General features: G+C 34.2%; 1 protein-coding gene across 1 annotated transcript; it reads right to left on the minus strand.

The window, feature by feature from the left end:
• Positions 167-3508, minus strand: LOC109358826 (aldehyde oxidase GLOX1-like). Its single transcript, XM_019603285.1, has 3 exons — positions 2798-3508; positions 1130-1853; positions 167-633 (listed from the first exon to the last, which is right to left on the minus strand). The coding sequence occupies exons 1-3, from the start codon at positions 3265-3267 to the stop codon at positions 190-192; spliced, it is 1638 nt and encodes a 545-aa protein (XP_019458830.1). The 5' UTR covers positions 3268-3508; the 3' UTR covers positions 167-189.

Below are 11940 nucleotides of genomic sequence, written 5' to 3' on the forward strand. Positions count from 1 at the left end.
ACAAAATAAAAAAGGGCACATGGGTTAAACTAACTAATTTTAATTTGATAGGACTTTTTCTATGCCTTTTCGATCGGATTCATAAGATAAACCTACACCCATATGGACAAGGATCTGTTGTCCCAAACCCTGTCACAGATCAATCGAATAAAGTCAAATACATATATGTTTACAAGAAACACATGAAAATCAATGTATATGTACCCAAATACCCTCGCTAGGAATGTCTTGGTGTACCACAAATAGTAGATAAAAACCAGGTGGTGCAAGAATAGGTGAACCAGGTGTGGTGACTACAACTTGGTACAGTGTTCCATTCACATTTGTCACACTCTTTGGCTCTAACACCAACAACCTTTGATTCATTGAATAAGAGTGTGTGGTAAAAGGTGGCGATAACATAGTCACCAACACTAAATTTTGAGACAATGTTCCTTTCACCTGAAACTGAACCTCCAATATCTGACCATACATAATTTGAGATTGTGAAGTAGGAGACATAATTCTTGGTCGCAAATTGTCAAAGCCAGGTTCTAAATATGAAGGAGAAAAGGCTTCCACACTTAGCTCTGTTGGAAATATCACGTTAGTGAAATTGTAATAGACGTTGGGATTGCTTCCAGCAACTAGTACCTGTTGAAAAAGTTCAATTTTAGGATTGAAGACAAGAGAAAATAATATTTACAATATTTAATCTCTAAATATAATAAAATTAGATTTTAAGAAAGGCTGCACTAGTTAAGATTCAGCACTGCATAAAAAAAGTGAAGATTCAGTGATAAAGTTTGTTTTAATGTATGGTAATGGGTCACATGGTTAAATAAGCAAGTTTTTCATGAGGTAACAATGTGTTTCTTATAGTTTTTCTATAAAAACTTATTTCTTCTAAAACCCTGAACATTAGTTCACATCACAAAAGTCCTTAATTTCTTAATATAGAACCAATGTTAATTTGACTTTTTCTAAAAAAAACTTCACATCGACAATGTTTTATGTACATTAAAGATGACATCTTTGTAGCACTCATTTATGTTTATACCACAACTTTATGCTATAATCCTAAAACGTGATAGGAATATATCCTTGTTGGGTATATGAATATCAAAATAAGAGTGTTGTTTTAACCTACCCTTCCATCACGAACCAAAACAGCTGTAGAGTGGTACATTCTAGGGATGCTAGATGGGTTTTGCAACTCAAACCGTGACCCCAGTGGACTATTTGTTTTATAAATAATCGGGTTTAAAGTCGGGTTCCGCCCGAATGTCCATCCAGCTGTACCTGAACCTGCACCATTAACAATTAAAACATTACCATTAGGAAGCATCACCATATCACTCATAACTCTACCACCCGGCATAGTCTCCATAACCCAATTTGGGTTCTGATCAGTTACTTTAACCCTAGCACAAGTATTCAACGCTCCAATAAAATGACCCTTTGAGGCTTGTTCATAAGATCCTTTTGGAGCTCCACCACAAACCAAAACCTCAGCTTCCAAAATTGCACCTTGCAAATTCCTTAATGGTAATAACACAGCTGAACCAGAACTTGGATAAGACCTAGGATCACCACCTGGAATCTGAGGGAATGTTTTGACGACAACATTGTTAGTATAGTTGAATAAGATTGCTTTGTTGTTTGCGAAGATGAAAAGATTGCCATCCACGTTTAAGAAAACAAAAGGGTATAGGTTGTTTTCTGTTCTAGGTTCACTTGTTTGAACCAAAAAGGGTAAACTATAAGTGTTTTTGGCTGTGGCTTCAGTTTTGGGGTAAAACTCGTAGTTGAATTGTCTTCTTCCGCCGATTATTATTTGACCACCGTCCGGTAGCTTGTGATTGGTGGCGTACCTAGAAGAAAAATGTGAAGAGATCATAGTTGTAAAGTAGAGGGAGAGAGGGTAAATAACAAACTTTATAGATATTATTTGATATAAGACAAAATTATAAATAGGTAGACGAGTTCATATACTCAAAATTAGTTGGTTTTGAGTGATGGGCTTGAGCTATTCTTACAAAACACTTTCAGCCAAAAATATTAATTTATGGATCTACGTTGTTCACTTTGGATAAAATGAGATGATTGACTGTTGTATAAAATGAAATGATTAAATAAGTGACAAACAAATATATAATTTATTACCATAAGATTTTGGTTAAAAATCTTATGTTTCACTTATTGACTCTATCCTTCCCACAACCCTGAAATCCTATAGTAGTGATTGGAGTCTCCCATTACATAACTTTTAAATGATTTTTGAATCAATTTTGTAGACTTAAACTAACTTGTTAAATTGTATTAAATTGTGTCATAAAATGAATATAAATTCGAAAATGCTCCAGTAATTTTTTTTTTGCAAAATAACAACTCTTCATTAATTCATTACCTCATCCCCTTTATTACAAATTTTTGGACTGGAAAGAAGTATGACAAAATAAAAAAGGGCACATGGGTTAAACTAACTAATTTTAATTTGATAGGACTTTTTCTATGCCTTTTCGATCGGATTCATAAGATAAACCTACACCCATATGGACAAGGATCTGTTGTCCCAAACCCTGTCACAGATCAATCATATTATGTCACGTCAGTTAAAAAAATTAAATATTTATAATTTTATCAATTTTGCTTAATTATGATTGACCAGGGACGTGTCCCACCCATATCTATCCAAATCCAAACCAAAACAAATAGATCTAACTTTACAACTAGTGTCCACATGAATGATAAACTATACCGTTTTTATCAAGACAAGAAACCATAGTTGATTGTAACTCACAATTAGAAATATTACCATCTTCGTGCAACGAGTCCATTTTCAAGTTCTTGCCAGTCACATGTAGAACAAGGACTATAAGTCCTAACTTTACGTTCTCCATCATTGAAACCACCGGTCTGAACCAAAGTCCCATTAGGTGAAACTGAACCGGAGGAGCACCAAACATTGGTTTGGATAAACAATGCTCGGAACCTATTCGATGTGACGTCGTATTCAACGGAGTGAGCGGTGCAGTCCGTTTTCACAGCAAGCTCTTTATCGTTTTGGCGACACCTTCCATTGGGTAAAGATAAATTAGAGAGCCCAAAATCGGTTCGGTCGTAAATAACAACACGGTCATTGTGTAGTAGTTGCATGTGCATGGCGACTATTCCTATGCTCTTCTGTAGAAGCTGCCAGCTACCGTTGTCAGCTAGCGCTAACATCGGTAGTGACAATGTTAATATAGCAAGAAGAATTGGAAGAAGAAGAAGGGAAGTAGTCATTGTTATAAAAAGAGTGATAACAAGTTTGGGAATAAATGTGTTTTCCGATTATTACCTAAAGAGTATAGTTGTGAAGTGATGAAGTGAATTGTAGTGGTATGATTAAGGTGTGTTTGGTTTGGTGATGGTTTTCAAGACTTGTGTGAATGATGATAGAGAAATATACGTGTTCCTTACTCGTTCTGTGATGCTCGTGAACGTGTAGGAAAAGATTCTTACATCACTTTATTTCTTTGGTTTCTCACTAGAAATCAATATCAATTTGTTATCACTAGCTAGTTTTTTCATTGAAGCTTTATTAAATAATGTTATAAATTAACTTTGTCTTATCTTTTGTTCCTTACCTAACATTTTATATATGACTATGACCTAAGAGCTTATGTGTAAGGAATTAATGTAAGTTCAATGTATCATAAAACTCTCAAACACCAACAGAAATGACAAACTGGAAGTATTGTTAAACACAAACTTTAAATTGGTTAGTTTACTTTTTAAATAGACCACGTGATTATTCTCACTACTAGGCAATTTATTATATGTTATAACTACATTATGTGAACTCAGAATTCAAGATCTATAATTATTTGTCAATTAATCTATGCGTTTGATGACAATTAGATAATATATGTATCATCTCGATAGATCCTCCTAATAGATGTTCTTAAATAGTTTCCTAGCCACTATAAGGAAATAAACTTTTTAATCCTTTTAAATTTTTAGAGATAGTGGAGTATTGATCTTTTTATTTAAAATTTATATCACCAAGTATTATGAGTATATACTAGGAACATCTAGCAATTCTCAATCAATATACATTTTTATGAATTTATTGTATTCTAGATGTTCAAATAACAGAAATCAAAATTAGTATGACTTATATAGTAACAATCAAATTAGAGATCAATTTAGAGTGTGTTGCCCGGGAATTCTTATTTACCCGAAGTCTTTAATTTACATACAAATTGATTTTTCTTGTTGTTCACATTAAATGTACGTATATCCATTCTACTAGATAGATAGATAATATTGTTAAAGTATGAAAGTATATTTTGATCAATTTTATTTCATACTAATGGTGTGGCTAGATTGGGTAGGAAATTAAAAAGCTGTAGGACAACATCATAAAAACGTTACCAATAAATTTAAAAACGGTTGAGGAAGAAGACATAAATGCCTATGTACATAGTAGCCAAAGAGAGTAATAACAAATCATGTGTTTCGTTATTTTCGGACGAGAAGTGAGTGAAGCCGAAGATGTTAGAGGTGTGAACAAAAGTATGTGTAGAGTAAGACTCAAATCTTAGTGTCCCATAACCTTAACCACACAGTACGTGTGGGCCTGAACCAGACTCTATCCTTTTGTCAATGGTGACGAAGAATACGTGCAGCAAGGAAAAAAACTTGGGCATGGAAGGCACGTAGAAGTAGAACGCCTCTATAGGTCTATATATTCACATTGTCATAATTTGGAATAGGAGAACACAATTGTTGTTTCACTTTTTGTATCACTTATTTTCACTTCTGATCGGCTGAAAAAATTTAGTTAAATTAAAATTATAATTAATTAAATATTTTTTTGGTCAATCATATCTCCTAATACATAAAGTAATACAAAATAGTTAAACATGATCCCTTATTTATATATATATATATAATATATGTGATGATATTTTCTTTCATTTTCATGCCGACATAGTATAATGTAATCATAAATTGTATTGTCCCATGTCTTTTCAACATTTGAAAAATATAAAATATATGACAATAATAGTATAAGAGTTTTTATATTGTTAAATGTATCATTATTAGTTATATTTAATTATGATTAACAATATAAGTAATATAAATAAATAATAAACTATATATATTATCTGTATATAAATCTTTACACCAATAATACATAAATATTATATTATTTTTAGTTTACTTTGACTCATTCCACAAATATACACATAGGTTCCTTTGGTGAAGTTAAAACAAAATCTTGAAGACAAATATGTTGGTCACTGGACCACATTAAAAATAAAATTTCAACATAAAAGTTCTTTGTGAATTGAAACTAATGTGTTATTACCTCTAAGGGTTAGTTTGGGAGTTGGATTTTGGAGGGGAAGAAAGGGAAATGGAAGACTTGGGAGGTATGAAATACACTTGTGAGATGACTTTCGAGCCTTCCCTTTCCCTTCTTCCCCTTCCAAAATCTAACTCTCAAGCTAACCCTAAGTGATTTCAATTTTAAATAAGACTCCTATATCACCTTTTTTGTACTAATGTGCTATACATTGTAAATGTCCGAAAAATATGTTGTGCCGCTACAAGTAATAATAAAATGATAAGAAGAGTGTCAAAGTCATAAAGATTACATTCTTCTAAATAATTATCACCTTATCAATGTATAGTAATTTGGAAAAAATGATATGATCAATAAAGAGTAAATCGAAATCATTAAAAATGTAGAGAATTAACAATATAGAAGGTCTCCTTAAGTCTAAGACTACTTATGAATGAAACATATATATCCATGTTAACAACAAACTCCCTATCATAATAATTATCAATTCCTTAATTAATCACTTTTTAGGACATGTGTTCTTTTCGTAGAAGAATTTGTAGGTCCCCTAAAATTGTAAAGAGTAAAGATTGACTCATGACATACATGTTCCTCCCGTATTTTACCAACTAAAGGAAGAACCTTAAAGCATAGGAAGAATTGGCCAAATTCAAAAAGCATTAAACATACAATCAACTAATTAACACGAAAACAATATTTCAATTCATGGTCAAAGTCGAATAACATTTTTAAATAACAAGTTTCATCAAAATATCTAACAAAAAAATAAGTTACTCATTATTAACAGAAAATGAGAAAATGAATAAAGAGCAAAAAACCTCCCACTCATTTATAATGATTCTTCAATGTGTTTTAATGGAGAAAAAATGTAGTTGTTTGAAACGTCACGTGCTCAGACATCATTTTTGGAAAATGTGATATTTTCTTCCATTCCTAATTGATTTTAGTGATCATATACTTGTTTCATATGTTTTTAGATCTTTTCTCCGAATTTTTGTCTAACATTATTTATAAGGTGATAAGATACTTAGACCGATGAATAATCACCGTTTTTGCTTCTAAAAGCACCATTTTTCTTTGCCTTAATACTCTAAGGGTTTATTTGGGAGTTAGATTTTGGAGGAAAGAAGAAAAAGATAAGGTTTGAGAGTCATCTCACAAGTATATCTCATAGCTCATAAACCTTCATTTTCCATTCATTTCCCTATAAAATTAAACTCCCAAACTAACTCTTCCTTTGACTTTTATTGCCCCTTTCATTATTGCATTGGAACCTATGCAATAAAGATCAATTTGTAATTTTATTCACTAAAACAACAAACAATTACTAATACTTAATTAACTAAATAAATTCTAATAAGGGTAGCTTAGAAGCTAATAAATAATTGAGGAAGATAAATCATGAAAATATTATATTTTAATCATCATCAACAATCTTACTGAGGAAGTTTCTATTGAATGAAAAGCAATTGTCCATTTTTTATGTCTAAGTCTAATTAAAAAATGCCACTTAATCAAAACAAAAAATCATAAAAATAGAAGATAAATTTTGTATATTATTTGATGTAATGTAATTAGCTTATTACATAAGATATAATTTTTTGGGACAACATTTCTATTAAATTATGTTATAATCATTTAACTTTTATTTCAAAACATTTTCAGGTACATTCTCTTGCTAATTATATTGTCATACCATGTTCCCCATTTTGTACTTGATGTTTCTTCCTAATAAGTCTAGTTTTGTCAATGTCTGCAATGTGAATAGAAATTGTTACTCCTAATACATTTAGTGATGTTTATTTTGGAAACAACGTTCCTATTTTTAATACATCTTGTTGTTAACTTGCTTCTATTTAAACCATGAATGTGAGTGAGAAGATTGCACTCGAAGAAGAAGAATGAGGCAGAGGAAGAAGATCAAGAATGTGAGTAGAAGAAGATGGTGTTATCCAGAGAAGAAGAAGAAGAATCATACAAAAGGTAAGTATGAGATGTGAATCTATTGCATTAAGCATTGTACAAGTTGCAAAACAAACTTTCCTCTTATAGCAACAATCAACTAACTGACTTACTATAAACAGAAAGCATACACCAACTAACTAACTGAATTACAAATTATCTAACACCACTCCTCCTTAATTCAATTGCCATCCAACCTTACAATGCCTATCTTCAACCTTAATTTTTCAAACCTCTCATTCTTTAAAGGCTTTGTGAAGATATCTGCAAGTTGTTCTTCACTTCTGCAGAAAACCATCCTCAACTTTCCCTTGCTCACTTGGTCTATTAGAAAATGAAATCTAGTCTCATTGTGTTTGCTACGACCATGCGCCACTAGATTCTTGGCAAGATGTATAGCTGACTTGTTGTCAACCATTAACACCGAGCTATTACCTTCATTCTTTAGCTTCAATTCTGCCAGTAACATGTCTAGCCAAAGGCTTTGACAATCTGACATACACGCTGCTATGTATTCTGCTTCACAAGAAGACAAGGCAACCACATTTTGTTTCCTTGAACACCACGAAATTGGAGAATTGCCAAGCATAAACAAGTACCATGTTGTGCTCTTCCTATCAAGCTTATCGCCACACCAATCAGCATCACTAAAACCAAGCATGTCATAACTAAGGCTGCTGATGTGATTTGGTAGCAGCAAGCCAAAATCTATGGTTCCTTTGACATATCTGAGCAATCTTTTTGCTACTACGAGATGACATCTTGTTGGTGCCTCCATAAATCTGCTAACTAACCCTACAACATATACAATGTCCGGTCTAGTGTTGCATATATATCTTAGGCACCCAATCATTTGTCTATACATGGTTTTGTCAGCAATTGGATCATCTTGGAACACTAGGTTCCTTGCTTCAACATGTGTTGAGACATGGTTACAGTGTGTCATGTTGAATCTTCTCAAAACATCAGCAATATACTTCTTTTGATGTATAACAATTCCTTCTTTGATTCTAGTGAACTCTATCCATAGGAAGTAGGATAGGTTTCCTAGATTACTCATATCAAAATCACTCTTCATGTCTTGCTTGAAGGAATTGATTTCACTAACATTGCAGCCTGTTACTAATAGACACAGTATTAGCAATTGATTCAACTCTACACCTATTAGGTAGACACCATACTCAGCTGTGCATTTGGAGAAGCCAAGCTTCAACAGGAACCCATCAATTCTCTTATTTCAGGTCATTGGTGCTTGCTTGAGGCCATACAAAGCCTTATGCAATATGTACACCAACCTTTCACTCCCTGCTACTTCAAATCCAGGTGGTTGAGTAACATATACTTCTTCTTCTAATGGCCCATTCAAGAATGCTGACTTGACATCCATTTGTTGAATACACCAACCTTTATAGCTTTCCACTGATACCACCAACCTTATGGTTTCCATTCTTGCAACAAGGGCAAAGACTTCATCATAGTATAGGCCTTGTCTTTGAAGGAATCCCTTTGCCACAAGCCTAGCCTTGTACTTGGTCACTTCTCCCTTTGGATTTATCTTTACTTTATAAACCCATCTTACATCAATGGTCTTCTTTCCTTTTGGTAGCTGAGTGAACTCCCAAGTTTTGTTCTTCTCAATTGACATGAGTTCTTCCTGCATAGCATCAAGCTAGTGACTCTGTCTGAATGCTTCTTTAGAATTTACTGGTTCCATTTTAGCCAAGAGAGCCATATGTACCAGCTCCCCTTCAGTAGTGACTTATGAATCTGGGAAGACTTCATAGTCACTTAGTCTTGATGGTGGTTGTCTAGCTCTTTGTGGTCTTTGCTGGTTTTGATTTTCTGCAACAATTGGTTGATCAGTAGGCAATGGTTCCATATCTACTAGGCCTTCATCAAACTGCATTATTGTGTGTTTTTCTAGATCATTGCTTGTATCACTCCAATTCCAGCTTTGTGTTTCATCAATTCTCACATCTCTACTCAACATTATCCTCTGATTTAGTGGATCATAGACCCTGTATGCACCTGTAGTGTGGTAATCAAGCAGTACAAGCTTCTTGCTTCTGTCATCAAGCTTCTTTCTTTGAACTTCAGGCACATGAGCATAGCAAATTGAGCCAAACACTCTGAAGTGATCCACCCTTGGTTTTGAGCTTGACCAAGCTTCTTCGAGTGTAGATTCCCCTAGCCTTTTTGTAGGACATCTATTCATGATGTATACACCTGTAGAGACAGCTTCTCCCCAAAATCTTTTTGGCATAGACTTTGTTCTAAGCATGCTTCTTGTCATGTTAAGAATGATCATGTTCTTCCTTTCTGCAGTATCATTATGCTGTGGGGTATAGGGAGCAATTACTTCATTAGTCAATCTTTCTTTAGCACATAAATCTCTCATCTCACTTGACATATATCCTTCTCCTCCACCAGTTCTCAGGGTCATCAATTTATGTCCACTCTACCTTTCTACTTGAGCTTTAAAGTTGATGAAGATTGAGAATACTTCACTCTTCCTCTTGTTCAGATAAACCCAAGTCTTCCTTGTAAAGTCATATGTAAATGTCACGAAGTACTTGTTGTTTCCCAATGAGTTTTCTTCAAAGGGTCCACATACATCTGAATAGATCAACTCAAGTGATTTTGTTGATCTGGTTGGTATATGAGACACAAAACTGTTCCTAGTTTGATTGCTTGACAAGCAATCATCACACAATTTGCTTGGACTACTAATTGATGGTAATCTAATTACAATTCCTTTTCTGCTCAGAAGCTCAAGACTCTTAATATTCAGATGGCCATACCTCTGATGCCAAGTCCAATTATCATGAGTTGTCTTGGATAGCAGGCACTTATGATTGTTGACTTGAATCCCAATCTTGAAGGTTCTATTTTTGGATAGTGGAACTCTCAAGATGAGATTCTTGTCACAATCATATGCATTCAACATCTTGTCTGCCATAGTCATTTCATAACCTTTCTCAAGTAGTTGGCCAAGGCTAAGTAGATAGCTTTTCATCTTGGGCACATACAAGACATTCTTGATACTAGCACTCTTCCCGTCTTTCCTCCTGATTGAGATATCTCCAACTCCCTCAGCATTGATTGAGCTATGGTCTGCAAACTTCACTCTACTCTTGGCATTCTCATCAAGTCTCTCAAACCAATCCTTGTTGCCTGACATATGGTTAGAGCAACCTGTGTCAAGATACCAACAATCATCTTTGACCTCTTTTTCAGATGTGACCATGAGTAGGACCTGTTCCTCCTCAGATTCTTCCTCTTGAGCCAATCTGGCTTCAATTTCTAGACCACTGCCATGAGCAGCCTTGAATCTGCATTCAGATGCAAAGTGACCAAAATTCTTGCAATTAAAGCATTGAATTTTCTTCTTATTTCTCCTTAACACCTGATCTTGTCCATTGCATCTGTTTTCAAAGAATGAGTTGGAATCATGCATAGTTTCTTCCTTTGTCAGGTTTCCATTTATTCTTGAGTTTCTTTGTGAACTTTCCTTGACTGAATGGCCTTCTGCTTGTCTGTGCTTGAAGTGCTTGATCAAAATTTCTCTCTGAATTCCTCTCATTGATTCTTTGTTCATGAGCCTCTAATGAGCTTTGAAACACCTCAAGATCCTTAGATTCCTCCATGGCAACAACCACATGATCAAACTTGGGGTTTAAAGTCCTCAATACTTTTTCTACTACCAACTGATCCCTCATTACTTCACCACATCCCTTCATCAGATTTGTCAATGATCTGATTTTGGTGAAGTAATCTGCAATTGTGTCACCATCTCTCATTTGCAGCAGTTCATATTCTCTTTTCAATGTTTGAAGCTTAACTTTCTTTACCTTATTTGCACCATCATAGCATTTTTCAAGATTGTCTCAAGCCTCTTTTGTTGTTTTGGCACTGGAAATCTTTTCAAAATTTGATTCATCCACACATTGATGGATCACGAATAAGGCCTTGCGATCTCTCTTCTTGCATTCTCTGTAGGTGAATCTTTGAGCCTCAGTTGCATCCTCCTCTACTGATTGATAACCATCTTGAACTATGTCAAGTACTGCTTGATAGCCAAATAGGACCTTCTTTTGAATGTGCCATCTTTTGTAGTTCTTGCTGTCCAGTGTGGGTAGTGTCATGGTGAAGCCACTGTTAGTTGCCATGAATGAATCAATGAGCTTCCTTCTCACACAGATCCAAGAATCGAAAAAACACTTAAGACAAAGCTCTTGATACCACTGTTGTTAACTTGCTTCTATTCAAACCATGAATGTGAGTGAGAAGAGGATAGAAGATTGCACACGAAAAAGAAGAATGAGGCAGAGGAAGAAGATCAAGAATGTGAGTAGAAGAAGGTGTTATCCAGAGAAGAAGAAGAACTATGCAAAAGGTAAGTATGAGATGTGAATGTATTACATTAAGCATTATACAATTTACAAAACAAACTTTCCTCTTATAGCAACATTTAACTAAGTGACTTACTATAAACAGAAAGCATAAACCAACTAACTAACTGAATTACAAATTATCTAACATCTAGTAGAGAGCTAATGTAATTTTTTGATATATTGCACTACCATTAGGTCCGTCCACATTCTCTTGCAGGTTGTAAAACTTCTAATATCCCTGTACAG

Source organism: Lupinus angustifolius, chromosome LG10 (assembly GCF_001865875.1).
Source record: "Lupinus angustifolius cultivar Tanjil chromosome LG10, LupAngTanjil_v1.0, whole genome shotgun sequence".
Lineage (NCBI taxonomy): Eukaryota > Viridiplantae > Streptophyta > Magnoliopsida > Fabales > Fabaceae > Lupinus > Lupinus angustifolius.

What these genes read in the sequence shown, in the direction of transcription:
- LOC109358826 (XM_019603285.1), bottom strand. Translation starts at nt 3,267, where the DNA reads ATGACTACTTCCCTTCTTCTTCTTCCAATTCTTCTTGCTATATTAACA. An exon ending in GGACTCGTTGCACGAAGATG is followed by an intron (nt 1,854 to 2,797) that starts GTAATATTTCTA and finishes TTTTTCTTCTAG; the next exon opens with GTACGCCACCAATCACAAGC. An exon ending in TTTTGGTTCGTGATGGAAGG is followed by an intron (nt 634 to 1,129) that starts GTAGGTTAAAAC and finishes CTTTTTCAACAG; the next exon opens with GTACTAGTTGCTGGAAGCAA.